The 26,067-nt window shown below is 37.8% G+C and overlaps 1 protein-coding gene across 2 annotated transcripts in view; it reads right to left on the minus strand.

The window, feature by feature from the left end:
* LOC131043329 (uncharacterized) overlaps nucleotides 1-26,067 on the minus strand; it is a 176,771-nt gene that overhangs the window by 46,638 nt on the left and 104,066 nt on the right. For both annotated transcript variants that reach the window (XM_057976528.2, XM_057976527.2), the window contains exon 6: nucleotides 10,357-10,400. In XM_057976528.2, coding sequence (XP_057832511.2) covers nucleotides 10,357-10,400 — 44 coding nt within the window. The remainder of the gene's footprint in view (nucleotides 1-10,356; nucleotides 10,401-26,067) is intronic.

Below are 26,067 nucleotides of genomic sequence, written 5' to 3' on the forward strand. Positions count from 1 at the left end.
GTGTCCAGATTCAATGTACCTAACTCATCAAAGATGACACTAACTTCGATCTACCTACCTGTTTGTGACGTATTCACACATCGCCCCATTATAAATGGGGATCCCTACTTTTTGCTTTATGGGGTTTGTTTTCTAGGTGTTTTAGGGTTTTGTCTGTTAACCTTTGCATTTTGATTGTCACCAAGGGGATCACTAGGATGGCAGGCTCTGCTTGAGCCAGGGTGAGTCCACGGGGCCCCAGAGTTAGGGTTTCTTTGAGAGTCTTCCTTAGGGCCTGGTTTTACTCTTGTTGCTAATTGTGTCTTGCTTGGTGAGTGAGTATCATCCTTGAAGGTCTGAGCTAGGTCAACTTGGTGAGTGATGAAGTCTGGAATGTCATCCTGATCTTCAAATTCCCTAAAATTTGGCTAAGTCTGGAATGTCTTCCTGATCCTGAAATTTGACTAAGTCTGGAAAACTGAAGAATCCTCCAAAAACTAGATTTTGCATTATAACTCCTGGAGGTCCAAAACCACTCTCAAACATCCTGACAGTATATATGGAATGTAACTTAAAGTATAAGTGACATTTCCTTCACTTATACTTAAATGTTATATTCCATACATGAATTTTGACGGAGAGACCAAAATGTCAAATTTCTCTCTTGACCCTTCCAAAGGGTCCAGAGCGAAATTCTCCATAAGACATTCTAGTTTGACCCAAACTTAGAACTAACTCATTCCCAGGCATTATTGAGGGCAAAACACTTATTTGGAATGAAGAAATGTGAAAATGAAGTTAGGATTTGAGCCCAAGGATGATTTTCGCTCCTAACCCATCCAAAGGGTCCAAAGCGAAAATCCTTATAAACCTCATTTTCTCCCTTGTTTAGACCAACATTCTAGTTTTGAAGTGATGGAATGTGAAAATGTGAAGGATTTTGGCCTAGAACAAGAATTTCGCTCCTAACCCTTTCAAAGGGTCCAAAGCGAAAATCTCCATAGCTCTCATTTCCTTCCTAGTTTTGGCCAAGTGTTGGTTTCTAAGGTGTGTTGAAAGGTAGATTTATGTGTTCTTTCCTTGAGAAATGGTGGAAATCAACTTAGAACATGGATTTCGCTCCTGACCCTTCCAAAGGGTCCAGAGTGAAATCCTCATTTGCCCCGTTTATTTTGCCTAAGGCATTGAAAGGTGAAGTTTTCAAGCTAATTTGGTGGTGAGTGGACTTGATTGTGGAGAGGAGAGTTGAGTTAGATCAATTTTGAAGATGGATTGGATGAAGGAGGTGAGAAATCAATCAAGAATATGGATTTCGCTCCTGACCCTTCCAAAGGGTCCAGAGCGAAATTCTTGGAAACTCATATTTTCTTCTTGGTGATGGTCAAATTCTTGAGTTTTATGGCATGGTTAGAAGGACTTTGATGTGTTTTTGCCTTTGAATATTGGATTGAGGCGATGAAGTAGTCAAAACAAGCTCAAAATAGGAAATTCGCTCCAGACCCTTCCAAAGGGTCCAGAGCGAAAATCCTTATAACCCTTATTTTTTTTCCTTGTTTTGACTAGGCATTGGCATGTTGGGGGGTGATTGGGTATGTTCTTGCCTGAGGAGGTAGTTGGGCGCTTAGAGAGATGAAGATTTTGCCTAGAAGGAGAATTTCGCTCCTGACCCTTCCAAAGGGTCCATAGCGAAATTCTTAATTAACCTATTTTTCTAACCTTGCTTGGGCTTAAAACCTTGTTCCTTGGATGAAGAGGGATGAAATTTTACTTTGCAATGAAGATTGGGATTGAAAGGATGAAGAATCAAGTCTAGAAAGGGAAATTCGCTCCTGACCCTTCCAAAGGGTCCAGGGTGAAATTTCACAAAACCACCTTTTTTCCCAATTTTATGCTAATAAGTCAGATGTGGGCTAGAGTATTGTCAAGTTGGGAGATGTTTTGAGGCATGACTTTGACTTGTTGGTGATCATCAAGCTTGAAGGAATTAAGCCAAAAAGTAGGATTTCGCTCCTGACCCTTCCAAAGGGTCCAAAGCGAAATTCCTACAATCACCTATTTTCCCTTCAAAATAAGTTAAATCCTTGGTTTTCATGGCATAGATAGAAGGGAGGTGGCTTGACCTTGCCTTTGAAGGAGAATTGAAGTTGAAAGGATGGAGGAATATGCTTAAAACGAGAAATTCGCTCCTAACCCTTCCAAAGGGTTTAGAGCGAAAACCCTAAAAACCACCTTGTTCTCCAAAATTTGAGCCAAGCCAGGCCTAGACCGAGTTGGGGATGCCCCTAGGATTGCCCTTGAATGGTTTGTTGCCTTCAAAAATGATGATTTTGGGTTAGAGGAAGAAATTCACTCCTGACCCTTCCAGAGGGTCCAGGGCAAAATCCATTATGGGTCCCATCCCTAGCCATGGTTTCTAGCGAATTTTCCTTTTTAGGCCTTGTGAGGATCAAGCAAATGTTGCCAAATTGAGAAGTGGATTCAAGATGATGGAGTCTAGGTGAGTTGAAGTAAAGAAAATGAAATTGAGTGTGGATAAGCAAGCAAAAGGTGAATTTCGCTCCTGACCCTTCCAAAGAGTCCAGAGCGAAATTCTTCAAATCCACTATTTCCTCCTTGTGTCAAGTTAGGATTTTGATTCCTATGGTGTGGTTGAGATTGGAGTAAGGTTATTTAGCCTTGCAAGATGAGTTGAAGTGAAGAAGATGATAATTAAGCCTAAAAGGTGAATTTCGCTCCTGACCCTTCCAAAGGGTCCAGAGCGAAATTCACAAATTTCTTCAAGATAGTGATGAGCCAAGTCAGTGATCAAGGTGAATAGACCTTAGAAATTGCCTTAGAAGAGATTGTCAATGAAACAAAGGTGAGTTTTGATACAAAGAAGGAATTTCGCTCTCGACCCTTCCAAAGGGTCCAGAGCAAAATTCTCATCATCACCTAATTTGCCCATTTTAGAAGCTAAAGAATTGGAACTAAAACTAGCATATGCTCACCTTTAAGAGGATTTTGGAGTGAAAAAATGAGACAATTAAGACAAAATCAAGGAAATCGCTCCTGACCCTTCCAAAGGGTCCAGGGCGAAATCCTTGGAAACTCCTATTTTCACCTTGTTTGGGCCAGGCGAAGAGCTAGTTGTGAGATAATGTTGAAAAGAGGTCTAAATTGGGCAAAATAACAAATTTCGCTCCTGACCCTTCCAAAGGGTCCAAGGCGAAATTCTTATAGGGCCTGTCCCTAGGAAGGATTTTGAGCGAACTTTATTTAAAGTCTTCTTGTTGATGATTTAAGGTGGAAAATGCTTTGTTGAAATGAATTTGTTATATGACCTTAATCATCTTTTGGTTTGTTTTGCAAATGAAAGAAGACTAGGCCAGGGCAAGGACGACCTCCTCTAGTCCAGCATCATCAAGGACGACCTCTTCCAGTCCAGCATCATCAAGGACGACCAATTCACCAGCTACCTCCAGAACCTTCACTTTGCCACACTAAAGAACCACAAGATGACAATGAAGGGCGTTGCCAGCATTTCAAGAAAATGTACACCACCCATCCATCACGTCAAAGACAGAGGAGAATCAAATAAGGTCAGTGCAAGGGTTCGTTGAAGAAGCAGATGGTCTCAGAAGAGTTAATCAAAGTTAGCTTCTCAGCATCATCAAATTCAACATCAATCAGGTTACAAGTGTTAGACAAGGTGCCATCCCAGTCATCACTCCTCCAGTCGGATTGGCCCACCTCAGCATGACAAAATTCAATGTACCTAATTTACCGGAGGCGGCACAAACTTTGAGGCACCTACCCTTGCTTCCTATTGGTCCTCACTCTTGGAATGTAATTTTCTCATTGGCTAAGTAAGTTTGTTGTAACAAACCCTAATTAGGGTTTCTATCTTGTAATCCTAGCCATTGATTCTAAATCAATCAGAGCAGTCTATTTGTAAAGGGTTTCTCTATATAAGCCCTGGCTCCTCATTTGTAAAGGTTAATAGTTAGTTCATAGAGGTTAGAATAACTAATGATTAATAGCAAATAGAATAGCAATTAGAGTAGATTAGGAGGAGAAGGCAAGAAATTGTTGCCTAAATTGTAAATGAACTCCATTTTCATTGAAGTTAAGGTGAAATGTGTTCTTTCTTGCAATATGCATGGTTTCTTGTTGAATCTTCAATTTTAGATAGTAGATAATTAGATTGAATGGAGAAGTTATTGAATGCACTTGCATGAAATCTACCTATTCCAAACCACTAGCCTTTTGCTGACTGTAAGAGCGCCTTGCGTGGACAACTGGCATAAAACAATCTTAATCTCGAGTCATAACACCTCTGTTGTTCACGCATTATTTTGAATGGTGATCAATATCTGATGGTGTATGATTTGGACATATTTGAACATCCCTTAGAAGATCGCACTGAGTTGGTGTTGAATTGTTCAACCTGATGGTGAGACCCAGCCTAGTAGGACTCCACCTAGTCATTCATCCACCTTCTCGCATTCTAGGTAGTAGAGTAGACTTCCTAAACCCTGCATCTTTTACCATTTGTTTGTCTTCCAATTAGTAAATAGGACTTGTGATTCCAACAAATCAGACGTTCAAGTCATCAAGTGTAAGTCCCCTTGTGATTCCAGCAAATCACATCATACCACGAAGAGCTTATCCACGAGTAGAGAACCTACATAACAGAACCTTGAATTTTCACCGATTGATCCTTTTTGCGATATCTTCAACATTCAGAAACTTTACTCAAGAGAGGATAAGATACCTCTGGGTATTTTATTATGTGTTTGGTCGTGTACAAAATACACATCAACACTACCGCGGTTATCCATTGGTTGAATATTCTAGAGAAGACGTGTCCAAATAATGCAATTATTTCATTGGCTAGAATTGAGTTTGTTGTAACAAACCCTAATTAGGGTTTTCATTGTAAAATCTCGGCCATTGATCTCAAATTGATCTGAGCCATTGAATTGTATTGAGAGCACTATATAAGCCCTGGCTCCTCATTTGTAAAGGCTAATAGTTAGTCAATAGTCGATAGTGGGTGAATAGTTAGCTAATAGTGAATAGTCAGCTGATAGAATAGCAATTAGAGTAAATTAGGAGGAAAATGCAAGAAATTGTTGTCAGTGATTGTAAACAAACTCCATTTTCATTGAAGTTATGGTGAAGTGTGTTGTTTCGTTGCAATATGCATGGTCTCTTGTTGAATCTTCATTTTAGATGATAGATAATTAAATTGAACGAAAGAAATTGTTGAATGCACTTGTGTGGAATCCATCCAATCCATACCACTAGCCTCTTACTGATTGTAAGTGCACCCTGCGTGGTCAACTGGCATAAAATGAGCTTAATCTTAAGTCGTTACACATCTATTGTTCATGCATTATCTTGAATGGTGATTAGTGTCTGATGGTGTATGATTTGAATGTATTGGAAGCATTCCTTAGAAGATTGCATTGAGTTGGTGTCGGATTGTTCAAGCCTGATGGTGAGACCCAGCCCAGTAGGACTCCACCTAATCGTTCATCCATCTTCTCGCATTCTTGGTAGTAGAGTAGACTTCCTAAACCCTGTATCTTTTGCCATTTGTTTGTCTTCCAGTTAGTAAATAGGACTTGTGATTCCAACAAATCAGACGTTCAGGTCATCGAGTGTAAGTCCCCTTGTGATTCCAGCAAATCACATCATACCACGAAGAGCTTATCCATGAGTAGAGAACCTACATAACAGAACCTTGAAGTTTCTCCGATTGATCCTTTTTGCGATATCTTCAGCATTCGGAAACTTTACTCAAGAGAGGATAAGATACCTCTAGGTATTTTATTCTGTGTTTGGACATGTACAAAATACACATCAACACTACCAAGCTCATGACTCGCTGCCCCTGTAATGTACCTTTCAATTGAAAGGCATGAAATCTGGGATAACTGGAAAGGGTAGCCATAGTCACTTTCGCTGCCGCCAAGGGTTCAGGAATGTCTATCTCCAACTGGGGCTGTTCCTGCATAGTCTCCTCTGGGTTGTCCTCAGTATCAGTGTCTGGTATCTCCTCATCCCCAAACTCGGATGTTACCTCAATCAAGTGAACCTTGCCCTTACCCATGCAACGATGTTCGGGTTCCCAAGGCTCTTTGCAAGAAAAACATAGTTTCTTCCTCCTCAATTCATTTCGTGTCTCCTGGTCCATCCTAGGAGGTCTAGCTGACTGTCCATCTCTAAACTGTGAGGTGTTGGCCTTCTGTGGAGGTCATGAGTCTCTAAAAGGTTTCTTATCTGTCTGATAAGAAGTAGGAGTGGTATCCAACCTCAATGTCACATCTATGGCGTCCTTAAGGGTGGCTGAATTGAAGGCGCGTACCATTCCCTTAAGCCTGTCCTGCAGTCCCTTAATGAATAACATAACACTGCGCCTCTGGGGCATGTCGGGCACCATAACTGCAATACATTGGAACTCATTGACATAAGCTTATGCATGCCCAGTCTGTCTCAGATGTGCCAACTCCCTATAATAGAGCTCTGTGTCCTTACGGTCAAATCGAAAAATGAGGCACTCAGTGAACTCTACATAGGAGTGGATCATGGCGTGGTCCTAGGTGACCAATCCATGGTGCCACTAGTCATAGGCAACCCCATCTAAATGCAAGACAGCAAACTGAATAGCATCATGCTCAGGCATGGGTCTTAGTGATAGATATATATCCAGCTTGTGCACCCATGCTCGTGCACTACCACTAGTCCCATCAAATGTAGCCAATGTGATCTTCCCAGTAGCTCTACTGAGGTCATAGTTCTGCTGCTGAGGCCTATAGCCCCGATCTACTCTGAACCTGGCGGTATCTCTACTTTGTGCACAAAATTGAGGAAAAGGAAAAACATCCCTAACCTCTGGGGGTAGGGCTCTCCACTCATCTGTAGCTGCCCTGACTAAATCCTGAAATTCCACCTCTGGTGGCTCTACCTGTACCAGCTACTCACCTGGTATAAACCGAGGAAGTAATGGTCTATCCCTAACTGGTGTATGATGTCTCTCACGCCTAGGGGAATGATGAGAGCTCCCAGCTAATGTATGAGATCCATGACTATGCTGGCTTCCAGCCACAGACACTGATCTACTTCGTATGCCTCTGTGTCTATCCACTTCCAACCGCTCCAGGGTAACCTGTATTCTGTCTAAAGGTTTGAACAATCCTGGGTTGGGTAGTGATGAGGGTCCTCATCATCTCTCTCTCTTGTCTGTCTTCCTCAGCCTGATTTACTCTGGCACCCACCTGTTCATCTGCCATAATAGGTTCCTGTTCTCTTCTTCTCTCATGCTCGTACTGAGCTCTTTTGCGAGTATAATATATGTATATGTCACTTCTTCCCGGATGCATAGAAAAAAGAAAACTTAACCCCACAGGCTAGCAGGCAAATAGGCTAACTCACATGTCTCTGCTAGACAGAGCTAAAGAGGGGGCATGACAGTATCTAAGATTTTTATCTACGTCAAAGATTCTATCATTACCATCGTAATTGGTATGATCAAAATATTATTCAGACCATCATTCCATTCAGGTGCGATCGGTCAAATTTGGAGACATCACTTATGGTAGTGACTAATGATAAATATACAGCGATCGCACATAAAGGACAGTTATCAACAGTGATTATGTTGCGAAGATTTGTATGCAGCGATCTAAAGGTTTGAGCAAGTGCAATATATTTTGCTAATAACATGATGATTATGCTATTGACTTAATTCTGTATAGATTCTATCAAATGATTGAATGAATGGGATTGAGCATGACTGAATCTGCTCTATAGCAACTCAGTTGATGTCTTTCGTGGAGTCCAAAGTGTTCAAAGGAATATCAATGTTCCAATCTTTCCAAAAGAAGATACCAGGCAAGTGAATGAATGTGGAGTGGCTGAGATAAGGGACTGCATACAGCAACAATCAAGTTGAGTCGACTTCCTCTGAACAGCGACTATGATTAGTATATGAACAGCAATTCATATATACATTAAGAAGACAATGATGAAGAATATATAACGCATCGAATAATGGATTCGATTTGATAATGCATCGAAGGATATACAAGGTGAACAAGATAGAACATCATATGATAAGTTTGGTTTATGAATCGAAGATTATGATATGAGGAGGAAGGCAGCGCTGGAAATTAAAACAAATACTTATTTAAGGTATGCAATATTAGAAGAAACTTCAAGCGATTTGATTCAAGTAGACTTCATATTAACATGCTGGTCGATTCAGAATATGCAACGTGTTTGATGAGGTGGCATACTTGATAATAAATAAAGTTAAATACAGCATCTTGATTAATGACAAGGTCTGATTTTCTTTAGTGAGGAGAGACGTGCTTAGAAGATAGATCTCTTGGAATAACTAAATGAATGTTTGCGAATTGTAAACAACAGTGGATAAGAGACAGCTATTAATTAATTAATAAAAGACAGCATTTGATGAAGAAAAAGGTCAGCTTCTTTGAGCATTTATGTTAAAAAGAACATTTGTTTATGAAAGACGTCTCTATGTATCCTTAGTGAAGGGTGATGTGTCTCTTCAATAAAAAGAAAAAGGTATATAATAAGATTGTGTATGATGTGTGTGTGTTGTGAATTATGTTGAGTATGGAGTGAATAAAGAAATGTGAATAAAGAGTGTAGTGTGGTGTAGAAGAATATGCTGGAAATCTAAGAAGCTACTGACAGTTCGTGAGTGTGCGATACGGAAGTGTGTGTAATTAAAAAAAGGGGTATATCATATACACTAGCAGATATATGAATATGAATATACAGATTTGAAAGAGGGTTCAAGAGACAGAAAATAAAAAGACCATACAGATGTAAGGAAGAAAAAAATGCTGATCTAAACAAGTTGATCTTGTAAAGATGAAGAACATTTGTATGAAAGAGAAGGCAGATTTCTGAGTATATTGTAGCAGATATAGAAGAAGATTATGCAGATTTAAAGGTAGATTTGTAGAGTTTATGACAGAATTGTAAGTGCAGATTGGAGAACAGATTGGAGAGGAGTTTATGAGGGAATTGTGATTAGTTTTGTGGCAGATTTATTGTCACTATAATAACAGTTTGAATAAGAGAGTTTGTGGAAGAAAAGGATATCCATCATCTGTTGTAGAAGCAACATTGTCAAGGTGGAAAGTCAGATTTATATGAAGTGGGTTGGTGCTCACAAAGTTCAGAAGTGGAGTTGGTGCTTCCAGTGGGTAGGTGCTCAGTAAATCAGATTTGGGAGTTGGTGCTTCTAGTGGGTTGGTGCCTCTAGTAGGTTGGTGCCTACAAACATTGTAAAAGAAGAAATTTATAAAAGCATTAATTTGCCATTGTTTTCTCCCGTAAGGGTTTCCACATATATATCTTGTGTTCTACTTGTGTTCATATTAGTTAAATCACATATGAATGTTGGTGTGCAATGAATATGTTAATGAGATAAGTTATATACTTGTGATTGAAGTTGAAAAAGTATAAATTGGTTGTTTTGTTCAGTCCAACTGTAGCATGTCAGTTAGCAACAATAAAACTACATTTTGTAGCATACTCTATGCACTGCAGCATGTAGTGTCAGCTACTACCATTTTTTGTTTTTATATCAGCAATAATATCAGAGTTTGGTGTTATTCCCCAATGATCATGCAAGAATGATGTGGGTTTAATTTGTTGAGGATATGGCATCGGCTGTCATTAATTTGATCCCTTATTCTTGCCTAAATCAATACATAAGGTAGATGGAAAACCAATCTCCTTGTGGGTTTCTGCAAGGAGAGTTAATACAACAAATTAGTGTCTCACTTGTTGACAACTATTTTTACCTTTTTCAAACAATTTTATTCAGATACTGATGAAGCCAATCAGAGACAGCTCCATTGATAGTAAACCAAGAAAAGACTTATCCCTAATAAGGAAATCATTGTCAGATTTCAAGGAGACTGACCATTAACACATCAAATCTTTCAGCATATAACCTGGAGACCCTTCTAGCAGACTAAGACCATTAGTTGGCAAAATTGATTCCCATATCAAAGACTCCAAAACAATTGTTGACTTTGTGAAAGAACAAAAGCTCCACGAAAAAGGAAAAATTCTAAGTTTTGGCATTGTGTCACTATTTACCAAGGTTCCACTAGATGAGGCACTTGAAATCATTAGTCACAATCAAACAATATCGTGCTTCCTTAAATTTATCATAATCAAACAATACTTGAGTCAGAAAATGTGGATCAATAATCATTTTTCTTTGAAGTGCACAAAGATGTCCATGAAGCACCATGAAATATTGGCAAGTAAATATTAGAAAAATTTAACATTCTTTTAATATGTAAAATTGAAACTACTACTACCAATGAAAAAGAATACCTTGAATTGATTGAAATAATTAGTGAATCATCAGGCCTCCACACCTGCAATAAGAAATGTCAGGTGTAGAACTTTCAAACTTCTCATCAATTAATGTTAATCAAATGTAATTCAGGGAATATCTCAGGCATGGATGTTCTAGAAATAAAATAGGTAAGAAAGGATTTGCTTTTAGAGTTATTTAGGACTGTAAAAAGAATAGTCAATCGATTGGTGATAGAATTAATCATATAAGGGGTTGGCCTTGGTAGATAAGATAGTAGTTGATAATTCTAACACTTTATCTTATTAATTTATATGATAAACTTAAAAAATACAAGCATAAATACATGTTCAGATTTTTCCTCAAGATAGCTATTTTTATGGTTAAAGAATGAAATGTAGTGAGAAGTTTTGGGCTTTTACGTAACATACAACTAACATTTTGTTAAAAATATACAAAATTAAACTATCCAGTCAATTAAATGTTGACCCATTTAGCAAAAGATAATGCATACAAAATATTCAAATTGAGAAGTAATGTGAAATATCCCAAGCCACTTTCCCAACAATTTGCAATATGCTCCCATGAGTTTTAACAAACCGTATGCACAATATTATAAACTCAACTCAGATTTGAAAACTATTCTTATTTCCAGGTAACAAATGGTTGCATTTATCATTCAATGACTGAAATGAGCAGTTCAACAATAATGCATTTGTTTACAAGTAATTTTTAAGGTGGCAATGATAGAAGAATTTGGCACCTGAATATTCATTGCAGTAAATATTAAGATAGAAGACAACAATTGCCTGTGTTGGAAAAGCGCAGGAACCACACAGCAATATAATACTACCCCTCAACAAGTTTGTATTGAAAAGAGCTCTCCCGGTATGAAATCAATCTCCACGCTATCACTGTCAGCCAGCCAATATTTCACCATCAAATGATATAGTCAACAATATGTGTACTTGTCAAGCACAGCAATAACCTGACTGCTCACGCTATGATCTTGTCACCCTACGTGGAGTCTTTAATATCATATGTTCCTTGCAAACTGTATATAACCATTACGTTCCTAACTGTCCAACTTTTGTCACACACAGTAACAATCTTCTATAAGGAGAGAGTTCGCTTTGTTTGTGAGACAACTAGAAGATTAGCATGAATGATATACAACCACCGTTTGCAGGCCCAACTCAAGGAAAAGCACCGCTAGTTCTTCCCCACAATATCCAATGCACTTTAATGCATTGCCTTTATCAAAGCTATAGAGGTGTGGCCACCTTTGCTTCACATCCTTGATGCTACGGCAAATAAGATTCACACCTCCTCCATAATCTGTCTATAATAAAGAGATATTCAATTCATTTCAGTCTTCCAACAATCAGAGAAATATATATAAAACATTCCCTGAAGATCCAAATCCCAACAATGTAGACTAAATTGCCTTATTCTTCACAAAGTGTCTTTCAGTTCATCCCAGTCATCCTTGATCGACCTGAACAATTCATCTCCAAATGAGACTTCATGAATCAAACCAAAATCTTGCGAGCTAGGGTAGATTCGTTTCACCACCGAAAACCCAAATCTTCAAGCTCTGAGAGCTCTCAGCCAAACTATATAAAACAAATTCTTCAACCTCCCAAAATGAGGCTCCAACAATATTTTATATCCTCCCGTGAAATTGCCTCCAGTTAACATTTCCCTCACAAATATTTAAATTTAAACATTTGAGGGAAATAAATATTAAAGTGACTTTTAACATTATACTTTGAACTTCACATAAGCCATTGTAATAAAATATTAATTAAATAATATTATTCTAATTAAGAGCTTTGGAGTGAATAATATTAAATAATTAATTCCCTTGATTTAATAATAGCTAACAGGAATCAAATAAGCTATTAAATAATCCGGACTATCAATTGGAAGGGGACATTACATAATGAGCAAATTATTATTGTGAGGAGAGGACAATATATACAAAAGAACAACTGATTTGAAAGAGGAAACTAACCAACGCCAAATCCCACCACCTTATGTTAATAATAATGTGAGATTGTTATTATTATTAACATAATTATACAATAATAAGAAGAGCACACTGTTATATTGAGGGGGGGGGGGGGCATGAATCACTATAACAGATTTTTTTTACCAAATTAACTTTATCAATCATGATAGCTTTATACACTAACTTTCAACAATCATGCACATAAGAACACAATAACACAATGATTTGCGTGGAAACCCAAATGGGAGAAAACCATGGCAAATTAATGCTTTTATATAATTATTCTTTTACAAACTACTAGAGGCACCAACCCCTGAATTTGTTTGTGAGCACCAACTCAGAAAGAGACACCAATATCTTTTTCTATGAGGCACCAACCTCCAAATCAGGACTAGATTCCACCTTGATTGTTGCTTCTTTAATGGATGATGGACAATTCAATCTTTTCCTCCACAAACTCTCTTCTTCAAACCAGTATTATGGTGACAATAAATCTACCACGAAATTGATCACAATCTCCTCATAAATCTGCCATACCATTTCTCACAAAAACTGACTTCAATGTGTTTTATGATTCTGCTCCTGAAGTCTTCTTTACCTTTGCATGGAATCCTCTTCACAAGTCTCATAATATATTCATAATGATGCTTATAGAGTCTATAGATATATCTGCTTATAAAGTCTGACTATAAACCTGCCATGAAGTGATTAAACTCTTTGTATGTATCTGCTATAAACCTCTCATATATTGCCCTTGGTGTATTTGCTTGATTGCCTTTGTAATTCAACACACACTACCTCCACCTCTCAAATGCAAGTATATATGTTATCTTCAAAAGGGATCTTTACATCAAGTAACACATCCTTTCAAGGGAGGGAACTCTAATTACATCTTAGTTTCCTAATCTGCTCCTCATCTTCCTCTTTTCAAATCTGCAATATAATTCTATGGTCTTCCCTCATAATCTGGTGTGAAGTATGGTGTTAGAACATACACCAATTATTTTTCTTTCTTACTTCTTTATGCACACCACTTCCATTCTTCACATAATGTTCTTCTTAGTCAGCAACAAAGTCTTTTTGATATATGTTATATTACCATTCAGATTCTTCTTTAAAAAATATAATTCTGATGTTTCCAGATTGATGAACTAGTTCATTCAGTTACAACACCACTTTCTACGTTCCAAACTCTATTAATATGTGTCTCATTTATCTTGAAGAGACGCGTCTTATTACAAAAGACATCTCTTTGAGAAGAGACATTTCTACTTAATAGCCACTGCTTCATTTGCAACACATTAATCATTTTGTTAACATCTTAATTCATTTGATTAATACAGATCGCACCACTTCAAATTATTTAAGGTTTATGTTTTGACCAGATTAAATTTCTGTCTTAACGGAGGCAGCCATACTTTATTTTATAAAGAAATCGTATCATTTTTATTTTGCCTTTTACTATTAATTCATGTCTTCTTTAAGTGTTCGCTGGCCATTATGGAATTAGTATAGCAAAAAAATCATAATCAATTTGCACCTCTCTAATCTTTGTTTTATTCACTTTGGTCCTTTCTTATTTTGTCCTATATGGGTTTGTCTTGTACTGTCTTTGTCTTATGTGGTGCACAGAAAAAAAAACTTTGTTTGCTGGTACAACTGGTAAATTAAATACAGGAAATAATAATGTACATGACAATGCATACCAGACACGTCAGAAAATATATCTTTATTCACACATTCAATTATTACAGAGAAGAGACCAAAGATGGTCGGCCAAGGATTACACTAGATCCGGCAATACCATCCCCCTTCCTTGACAATACACAACATAGTAAAAGGACCCGACGGTTGCCGAGAGGTACACAACCATCAACCAACCGACACATAACCACCCGAGATTGACAACCCACTCAATACAATTAATTAATACCTTGTCGGATAACAAATATTATCAAACATAACAACAGGCAATTTATGCCGACAACAAACTTTTTGATCGTTGTTCCTTAAATATACATGGAATCGCTGCCTTTTCAATGATGTGCTTACCTTACATTATTCACTCTTAATCGCTGCACATAATACTAGTTGTCCTTTGTGACTTTGTCCTTTTATTCCAGCTGTCTTTTTTGTCTTATTTGCTTTTTTAACAAGTGTTTTGTCTTTTGTGTTTGCAGCCTTTTTAGGATAATAATCCACGCTCTCTTTTCTTCTGATTAAACCAATTGCCACGTGCTGCATATGGCTATGTTTAATTTTCTGTTTCATTAAGTGCTGACTTCATGCTAAGACATTTTGTCTTATGTGCTAGGATTATTATTTTAAGAATCTTCACTTTTAGAATATTCTTTTGGATATTATTTTAATTTATAATCTTCACTTAGGAATATTGTTGTTTTCTTTAAAGTGCTGTTCACTATCTTGAGTATACAAATTTCTATCAATGTGATGAACTGAATTTCGTCTGCAGATATCCTTCATATTGTCATGGTATAAACATGGCCATAGTTGTTAAGAGTCTGCTTCAAAGACTATCCCCATAAACTGATATATTATTCTCGTCTTATGAATCTGCTTTGAATTGCCCTATAAAACTGATCCAAGTTACTTTAAATATATCACTCCAATTGCTTCAACACTCTTGGACTGATATCAATGATGATGATAATCTTGTCAATACAGTTTCAGCATGTTTTAACAATCTTGTCCATTTTCGTTGGACATCAATGATGAACTCCTAACTATATCAACTGAGTGCCCTTAGACATCAATGACAATATTTCCAACATAATATTCCAACAGTCCACCCCTTATTACATCATTTTTTGAAGAGGACAAATCTAGACAGTTCAAAAAGATTTTAACTTAACTACAACAAGAGATTTGGTAAAGATGTCAGCACATTTTTCTTCAATGGAACAATACTGGAGCTGATTATTCTACTATTGTCCACGTTCACAAATGTAGTGATACTAATCCTCAATATGTTTAGTGCACTCACAAAAAACATGTGGAGTAAGTTTAAACACTCATTGATTATTGCAAAACAAAATTGTAGGATGTGGCTTAAGAACACTTATGCCTTTCAAGATGCAATAAAGCCATATTACATTATAGATAGCTTCACTTGCAGGCAATGTTTTGCCTCTATGGAAGAGCAAGCAACAATGATTTGCTTTTTTCTCCCTCATATAACACAAAAATCTTGAAGCAAACTTCTTGTCATACAAAGAACGTGCATAGTCCACATCCATGGATCCTTGTAAAGAAAAGCATTCAACCTATTTGCAATGTAGGCCATACTCCACTATGTCGTGGCTGTATCTCAAAAAATGCTTTGCTACTTTTGAATGTGAAACCTCACTTAGGTTCAAGCATAAACCTCAAAAAAGATAACTAATAGCATGGCTGATATCTGGCCTAATGTAGGTTCGGTAAATAAGACTCCCAAGCAGCTAACAATAAAGAGTAGCATTCACCTAAGATGATGGATAATGTCAAAAAAGTTGCAATCCTATCTCCATGGGTGTTGACATAGACTTGCAATCTCCCATCCTAAATTTCAGTCAATGTCTTGGCACATTTCATCTAAGATTAAATAACCTGATTTTTCTTTTCACACTTCAAGTCCAAGACAGTAATGCAAGAGCCTAAGATTTCTCATGTTGAATGATCACTTGAGATTAGTCTTTGTTGCTGAAATCATCTATGGGGAACTCCATATGATGACCTAATTGTTGACATATACAATAAGATCATTATCTTACCCCCACCTTTCTCCTTGAGGTTGAGCTTAGAATTCCTAGTGAATCCATGTTGGAGGAGATTCTCATCAATCCTAATCAAAGATCGGAAAATCGCCAAGGACTCGTCAAACTCGGCGAGTCCGAGTACGATTCATGCCCCCCGAGTCTGGCGAGCTCGGACTCGTCTGAGTCCAAGGGGCGAACTCGCCAAACTCGCCGAGTTGGCAAGTTTGGCATAAACTCGCCAAACTCGATGAGTCCTGTGCCTGGGTCTCGACTGGCGCTAAGGCCCAAAAAGGGCAAAAAAAAGGCATTTTTTAAGGTTTTTTTAAAATGAATAATCTCATCTTTGTTCACTTCAACCTTCGCCTGAGAATGAGAAAAATTAGGGTTACAACATGTCAGCCGATAGAAAAATAACACCTGATCACGACAGGGAGCGCGCAAGGGGCGCTACCCCTTGACCCCACCTTGGGGGCGCTGCCCCCAAACCCCCGTTGAAAAATATGGGGGGAAACTGTGTCGATAGAAGTAGGGAAAATTTAACCTCCGAGTCTGACACTGATTGGATCGACCAGGTAGATATAGAGGCTGAGACTGTAGCCATGGCAAAAGAGTGGAGAGCACGAGCAGAGACAGGAGATTCAGAGGTAGATAGTGACACAGATGTTCCTGATGTTGGTGAGCATGGCATGGTGTCACGGGGAGCGGCTATGGTTGTCGAATCATCCAGGACCTACCTTAGATGCCTTCGCAAGGGGCCGGGGCCGGGGCCGGGGCCAAAGGGTGCAGGCTCCTCTGAGCCATAGGCTTGTAGTTGTGTTTACCTTTGGTATTTGTATGGAACATTTGATGATGATCATATGATAACATGGATTTTTTATTCCATGAGTTTTGTAATATTGTATACATTTGACAATATTTATAAATCCATGTTTGTTATTTCCTTCACCTACAATTTGTGTTTATGCTTATGTAATTGATGTATACTTGTGTATGTAATCAAATGAGCCAAGTTTGATGATGTTATTGTGTCTTTAAGGTGTATTCAATAAAGGGTGCATGAAACAAATTTTAAATCTTTAAAAATCTCTAAATTTCTTGAGTTTTTCACTTTCCCTAGTCCAGTCGAGTCTGAAGCCGAGTTTGACTCCAAGTCCCGAGTCCGAGTCCGGGTCGGCCTTGCCGAGTCCGAGTCCCATTTCTTTGATCCTAATATACCATGCTTAAACACATTTCTTTAGACTGTGGATGCATTTCACAAGTTTGAACACTTTTTGTTGTTGTCCAAGTGTAGTATATCACTCAATTTGAGCGATATATACTTATTTGAGATCTCCATTAAGAAAGGAACTCTTAACATCCATCTAATGAACTTGCCAACCAAGCCATGTTTGAGTCTGTAAAGTACTTAGATTTATTAATGGCTCCAAAACTGCAAACAACTAATTTTTTTGGTTAAATTAACATCATATACAATCAGCTAGCAACATTAACACTTCATTATACTTTAGTGAACCAGCAATATGTGCAGGTTACAAACGTAGAGAAAGGCACAATGATAGAATAACTTGTAGAAAAGCAATGTGATTCACAACTGTTGCTGGTAAAAGTAATTATGGTTTAGTTATAGTTCTTGCAACTAACTGTTGTACAGCCTCTTAATAGAGGAAATACCAATAGTAGTCCAAATGGCTATGTGAGATCAGCCTATGATCATGAGGCTAATACTTGCTTGAAAACCCGACCCTTTATAGTTTAGCCACTGATTTGAATGTTGATGCTTCCTTGTAATGTCCCACCCTCTCTATTTCACTGAATTTTCTGAACACTAGAAGAAGAACACCTGCTTGTTCTTTAATTAAATTAATAATACTATATGTCTTTTCTTTGAATGTTATCTTTCAGAGCTAGACAGAAGTTGCAGAAGGTGTAGTTTTTTTTGTTTTAAGTTTTGAAAGAAAGAAGATAAATGCCTTCTAATAACAAGAAGCAAATTGAAAAACTGATTTGAAATTACATTTAAGCTCAATACTTATTTCAGTATTCTATTGAAAATGAATACATCTTCTTTAATAGTTCTATTACAAGCAAGTTAAGTCCCTTAAACCACTGCTAACATACCCGGTAGTTTGTAGAGGAAAAGTTGAACGCTAGATGTAGCACACAACTAAGGTGCTCACTCAAAAAAAGAGGTGCTTACTCAGTAAAAGACTCACAGAGATCAGAAATCTGATTCTTTTCTCTCCAAATTGATGCCACATGGTAGTCTATTGAAGGCAATAATGATAGTGTATAAAGTCTAGACTAAGGTTTCCCCTTGAGTTGGGGTTTATTGTACACTCCAAATTCCTCAGACGGTACAGCCTGTTGTAGGTCTGTTTTGATGTGTTCTGATATCCCTTTCACTGCTGCAACCTTTCAGAACTTGTTTGATGTATAGGAAAAGATAGTATTATAACTTGTAGCTGATTAGAACGTAGTTTGGGGTAAGAATAATCTTCAAAGAGCTGGATAAGAGGGTCGGCCAGCCAAGCAGCCACCTCACTACAGCTGCTAATGTAAAGTTGTAAACCATTTCAACTTGTCCAAAAGATTTTTCAAAACTGCTGCTAAGTCTTCACACAAAATGCTCTCATGTGCCAGTTTAACCCTTGTGCAAAGATGAACAAAAAATGTATTACCAAGTCCTCCAAGCCAAGAAGTATGGCCACACACACAAGCAAGGAAGTGGCTTCAGATTTGCAAACCAAAACTTATTTTCTTTGGTGCCCAATGGAAACCCCTGATATGGAGTTCCTCCTCACACCCTCGGCTGGTCTCTCACAGCTGCAGATGTGCTACAACAATGGAGGCTTCCGTCTCCAAAGTCTTCTAAAACCCTAAGTTTCACATGCTCCTCAAGGGAGGCGAAAAGAGAGAGTAGTATCCAACATAACCTTTTGCCTCCAACTTTTGCCTTTTTATGAGTCTCCAAAGCTATGCCCTAATTAGGGCTGAACCCTAACATTCCAATCAGCTTTTATGATTTAAATAATGGTTACTTTCTCTCACTTCCCCTTTCACTCTCTCACTAGGAATAAGAACCTAGGAAAGGTGGAAACTTTATAACATAAATGCGTTTTAAGTGATCCAAAGGGAAACTATGAAGTTCTATGCATCAACTTTAATATCTCTTTTAATTTGCTCTTTTCTCTCTCCTCATGGATATCAGGTAAGGAAGCACCTCACTCTCTCTCTAAGATTTGTCACTTTCTAATGATGTTCAATGTAGTTTCAAGTTGGCATCCTGAAAGTGACACAATAAAAAACTGGCTCAATTTCGAAATATTTTGTAATAGTAACTGAATCTCGAGGAAAATACCATCATAAATGTCCTCTAGCCATCTCATTAGTCTATGAGGACTCATTGATAAACTAACTTTTGATAACTGATCCTAACCAGAAAGAGGGGACATTACATTCCTGAAAGGACTAATCACTAGCAAAGGTGTTTACAGTGGTCAAAGATTGAATCTGGTCAATGTGGTTTCTCAATCATTGTTGTTGCTCCTCTAAAGGCTTCTAATAGGCCGCAAAAAGATAAGGATTGTTGATTTAGGATGATCTACCAAATCATCTAGGATAGCACCTCCCAGTGTGAGCGATCACTATCTTGATGCAATAAATGTTGATTGCTCAAGTAGGTGATTTCCACAGCTTTTAATGCTTATCATAGACGTTGAAATGAATCCACCACCTTACTTCACAGAAATCTTCTATTTGCTCCATACAGATGGTTGTTCCTTATACACCAATGAAGGTTGAGCGGGTAGGTATGGCACCCAACTGAATAAGAAACCACAAATTTCCTACAAATACAACAAACAGTCCTTCAATATCTACAACATCCCTACATCCTAAGGAAATTGCTCACAAATCAGAAAGGTGGGGTTTCATCTACTTCTTGAGTAAGTCACTAAGGTTTTTGTCTCCATGAATAGTAGAAACCAAGTGCAGCTTTCATCATCAAAAAAATTGTCTTGAAACGAAGCACAAGACTCAGTTAAGTACTAATTGCAAATAACTCACTAGGACCCAAACAACTCGCCAAGAAATTCAAATTTTGAATTTATATTTATATATTTTTTATTTTATTTTGGGTTTAATATTATTATTAACAAACAATTTATATTTAATATAATATATTATTATAACATTTAGAAACATTTTTATTTTATAATAATAGGACCTCACTCAAGTGGGAGAAACATGACAATAGTCTCAATGAATAGTAGAAACCAAGCATTGATTGCGTCAAAATTTTATGATAATCCACTTGCATCTTCATTCTATTATGTGTCTTTTCCTTGTTCTCCTTTGAATTAAAGGGTACCTTTTGCTAGAGTTGAAAGTGTTCTTCCACTGCTCTCTATGGGAACATCCTCAAGGAAAAGGTGATGGATGGTGGGTAGCATCTTGATACAATTTGAATGGCATAATCATGATTTACTTTGGGAAGCACATCTCTAATGAATACTAAGTACACCTATTTAATGGACTATAGATTTGTTAGTGCAGTAACCTTTGGCTCTTCTTCTTTTACTTATTCTTCCTGTTGTGACCTTTTCACACATCGCTCCATTGCAAACGGGGACCCCCTCTTTCCTGCTTTCCGTTTTTGTTAGTTTAAGGTTTTGGTAGTCAGGTGGCAATTTTGAGCTTTCAATGCCCAAGTCTCATTTCTAATATGATCATGCCCAGAGGTCTTCAATGTGCAAGGTTTAAATTTTGAGTTTTGAAGTCAAATAGGATCAAATGTTTAAGAAATGTTAAAATATCAAGGTGATCCTAAATTTGTCTAAGTGTTGAGGTCGCAACTTGCTTTAAATGTTGGCATAAAATGTGTTTTAAGTGTTGCAAATTGGTGTGAATTTGTGCTAGAGCATCAAAAGTCCCTATAGGTGTCATTTTTCCACTCCTAGGAGGTAAGATAAGTCAAATATTTACAAAGTCCCGATGGACCCTGGTTTTCAACCCTCAAATCCAATTAAAATGTTAAAAGTCCTAATGGAAATAGAATTTCCACCGAATAAAATGGCAAAATATGATAAGTTTGGGACTTTACAATGTGAAAATCATCATAGTCCCAATGGGAGACGTTCTTCCCCCATGAAATTAAGGCGTTAAAGTGAGTTGCCTTGATGGGAGGTGTTTTTCTATTGAGTAATAAAGGTGAAAATGGACTTTGTCTCGATGGAGCATGATTTTCCACTCCATTTTTTAGTGAAAAGAGTGATTTTTAATTTTTATGATGAAAATGGTTTCAGTCTTGATGAGGTGCGTTTTCCCCCTCATGGATTGACTTTGCAAGTGTTTTTTTGGGGAAAGTACCGATCAGAGTTCCGTGACGTCACGCGAGTCAGCAGGTCGGGTGACCCCTGCCAAGTCACGGTGACCCTGACCCGGGCTCGGACGGGTCAGGGGGCGTGACTCGCCTGACTCGCCGAGTCAGCGAGTCACTCCCTGACTTGTCGAGTCCGAGGATCGTGACCCGACCAACATCACTTAAAAAAGTGCAGTCAAAAAAACAAAAAAAACATAACATTTTTTAATGATTTTTTTTGCCATTTCCCTTTCTTATAACCCTAAAAGGGATTGGCATTCACTTTTATGAGTGGAAGAGAGGAAGAGAGAAAGCCATAGTTTTGCAACTAGCTGAGAGGAAGAAGTGAAAAGCTTGCACAAATCACATTGGGGCAGCACTACAGTTGCATTGAGAGCATCAAGGAGTCCATAGAAGCTCATTTCAAACACTTCTCAACAAATTTGAAAGAGGTAAGTGTTAATTTTTATTGATTATATTGGTTTTTTTTCTATATTTATGGATTTTTCGTTTTGTTGTTATATTTTTTTGAAGTTCAACTTTCCAAATCTATATTGCATACTTCAATCACAATGAGATAAATAGAACAATAGCATAGCAAACCCTAGATTTTTTTTTTGAAAAAATGTATACATGTATTTACAATTTTTTCTAAAAAAATCTAGGGTTTGCTGATTTTTCTCAACTCTTAATTTCTTTCTTTAAAATTTGAAAATTTTCAAGAAAAAACACAATGCACAAATTAGTCTTTGTTGATTTTTTTTATTTAGTTTAAATTTAAAACTTTGTAAAACACAATGCAGCCCTCACGTTTTGAAAACAATTTTTTTTCCTAATGGCTCATTCTAATCCTCCACAACCTAAGCCTAGGAAACATGGTCAAAAAGATGAGGCATGGAAATACACTGAAGAATTCCCTGGTAGACAAAGAAATCAAACCAAGTGTATTTTTTGTAAGGAAATTAACCATGGGGGGATAAATAGATTGAAATATCATATTGCTGGCATACGTGGTCATCATACTGAGCCTTGTATCGAGGCACCTCCCGAAGCAGTCCGTTTTTGTTACGTCCAATTAGAAAATTTTGAAATACATAAGCAAACAAAAAAAAGACAAAGAGAGGAGTTATGTCATATTGGTTACCCTCCACCCACATCCGCATCTGCATCCACAGCTACATCCATAGGTTGTGTTGGAGAGGGTTCTTCTATGCCTCCCTTTCGTCCTAGTGCTTCTGCTAGTGCTAGAACTTCTATTTCTGCTCCTAATAGTCACACTTTTGGTCCTAGAGTGCGAAAATCCAAGATAGACAATTTTTTTGTACCACGCACTACTCCTAGCGCACAGCACTCGCTTGAGAGCATGTCTTGGAACAAGGAGGTCCATGATGCAGGAAGAAAAGCAATTTCCAAGTTTTGGTACTTCAGCAACATTCCATTTATTGCAGCCAGGTACTTTTTTATTTGATTGTTTAAAATTAAAATTTAAAATTTTATGGTTTGAAGTTGAAAATTGAAATTGAAATTGAACTTTTCTTATTTAATCTATTTCAATTTGTGACAGGTCTCCTTATTGGCAAGGCATGATTGATGCAGTAACCATTTGTGGGGCAGGGTTTAAAGCCCCTAGTGATATTGAGTTGAGTGGCCCTCTCTTGTTGGAAATGGTGGAAGATATGAAAGTTGACCTAGAGGAGCACCGCCAATCTTGGAGCCACAAAGGTTGCACCATCATGACAGATGGTTGGACTGATAGGAGGAATAGAACACTCCTAAATTTTCTTGTTTCCAGCGGAGGTGATTGATCATTTTACTTCTCTAAATGCATTGTGATTGAAATTGAATAATTTACATTCTAATTTATTGATAATTAATTTGTTTTATTTTTAGGATCCAACATGTTTTTGAAGTTCATCGATGCTTCCTCACATGTCAAAAATGTGGCATACTTATGTGAGGCTATTGAGGAAGTTATACATGAGGTGGGGGAAAAAAATGTGGTGCAAGTAGTGACGGATAATGCAACAAGTTATGTTGCTGTAGGTATACTTTAAAAGTTTTCTTTTAAGTTTTAACTTTTAAACTTTTAAGTTTTTAACTTTTAAATATTAATGGTAAAATTTCTTGATACTTATCACATCTAATTCTTTAACTAATTTAAAATTGTTGCAGGAAAACTTTTGATGGAGAGGCACCCAAAAATCTTTTGGTCTCCATGTGCAGCCCATTGCCTTGACCTCATGCTAGAGGATATAGGTAAGCTTGGATGGGTGAAAGAATGCGTTGAAAGGGCAAGAATATAAGCAAATTTATTTACAATCATGCATTGGTCCTTAGCATTATGAGGCAATACACGAGGGAAAGGGAGTTGGCTCGTTCTGGTATAACGAGATTTGCCTCAAATTTCCTCACATTGAAATCCTTGATAAAATCAAAGCCATCTTTGAGGCGCATGTTTGTTGGTGAGGAGTGGACTTCCTCATCCTATGCTACGACCACTGCAGAGATGGATGTAGCAGATTGCATTTTTTATGAGCCAAGTTTTTGGACCCCTTGTGCAGAGATCGTGCAGGTAATTTTATAAATTTATATGCATATTTTTGTTTTGTTTGCATTGTGCAACTTTGCAATTTTTCTTATTTTCATGCACACTTGTGACTTAACTATTTTTGTTTAACATTATTTGCAGGTCACTGAGCCCCTAGTAGTTCTCCTACGAGTTGTTGATGGGGAGAAGCCCGCTATGGGCTACATATATGAGGGCATGGATAGGGCCAAGGAGGCCATTGGATCTATATATGTTGGAGTTGAGGATAAGTATAGGCCCATTTGGGACATAATTGATAGAAGATGGCATAACCAGCTTCATAGGCCCATCCATGAAGCAGCTTATTACCTCAATCCATCATTTCGTTTCCGTGTTGATTTCAAAGCAGATGAGGAGGTTCTTAGCGGGCTATATTCAGTAGTACAACGGATGGGCACTGATACCACAGCTAAACTACTCGAGATGGATGCATTTAATAATGCAGTAGGGGCGATCTTTGCCAACCAATTGTGCAAAGAGGGTTGGACAAAATTGCAGCCAGGTAGAAAATTCTAAAGTTTATGACTTATGCATTTTAATTTTTCATTTTATAATCTACCTTTAAAGTTGGAAATGAGACTAATGTTTTTTTCTTTTCCTTATCTCAGATAGATGGTGGCAAATGTTTGGGCCTTCAACCCCAAGCCTTCAAAAAATTGCCATCCGCATATTGAGCCAGCCATGCAGCGCTTCCGGATGTGAGCGCAACTGGAGCATGTTCGAGCACATCCACTCGAAGAGGCGAAATAGATTATCTGTAGAGATGTTAAATGATCTAGTCTTTGTTCATTACAACCTCCGTCTCAGGACCAGACGGATTTTGGACGCTGACTCCTCTCTGATCACTCTAGAAGAAGTCGACCCCGAGTCCAATTGGCTCACTGAGTCCACTAATCCAGTCTTCACTGATGAGGAACTTGAGTGGGTTGACCAGGCAGACAGAGAGGCTGAGGCTGTGGCTATGGCAGAGGAGGATAGAGCACGATCAGGAACAGCACCTATGGCTACTCAGACTGGCACATCACAGGCAGAGACTATGGCTACTCAGTCATCCAGGACCTACCTTAGATGCCTTTCTAGGAGGCAGATAGACGAGGCTGAGCCTGAGCCTGAGCTATAGACTTGTTTTTGTTTACACTTTACAGTTACATATATGTTTGGGAACATTTGAAGTCATGGATTTTATATATATTGGACAACATTTATAACTCTATATATGTGTGTTTTCTAATTCCTTCAGCTAAAATTTACATTTCTAAGCATGTGATGGATGTATGTTTATGTAAGTGATCAAATTAGTTTCTATTTGATGATGTTATAGTGTCTTTAAGATTAATTCAATAATGGGTGTATGAAACAAGTTTTAAATCATTAAAAATCTCTAAATTTCAAGGGTTTTCTTATTTTGCCGAGTCATTACCGAGTCACGAGGCAAGTCAGAGTCGAGTCCGAGTCTGGGAACGTTGGTCCCGATGCTTCTGGATCCTCCATTGAGGTTGTCCTGATGGAGGTCGTTTTTCCACCAAGCCTTCAAGGGCAAAATGTACAATGAAAGTGAGTCCTGATGACCCATGTTTTTCCACTAGGAGGTAAATGACAAGTTAAGTGCAATTTGAGTGTCTAGATGAGGTTCGAATCTCCACCAGAGAGTAAAAGGAGTGAGAAGAAGTGAAATATGGACAAATTTATGTTGTCCCAATGAGGTGCATTTTTCCAATGGGGACAAAATGATGAATCATGACTAAGTGAAGGTGTTCAGATGGAGTTCAAATTTCCCCTACAAAGTGCTTTGATGAAATTTAGCAAATTTTAATGAGATTTTGAGTCTAGATGATGGACGTTTTTCCACTAGGGAGTGTGTTTACATGAAATGATCAAATTCACTTGTCCAGATGGTTGTCAATTTTCCCCTGGAGTGGATTTGGGGATGAAAATGAATTAAATGATGAAAATAACTTGTCCAAATGAGGGTTGATTTTCCCCTCAAGGTCATAATTGCCAAGTTGGGATAAA

Source organism: Cryptomeria japonica, chromosome 2 (assembly GCF_030272615.1).
Source record: "Cryptomeria japonica chromosome 2, Sugi_1.0, whole genome shotgun sequence".
NCBI lineage: Eukaryota > Viridiplantae > Streptophyta > Pinopsida > Cupressales > Cupressaceae > Cryptomeria > Cryptomeria japonica.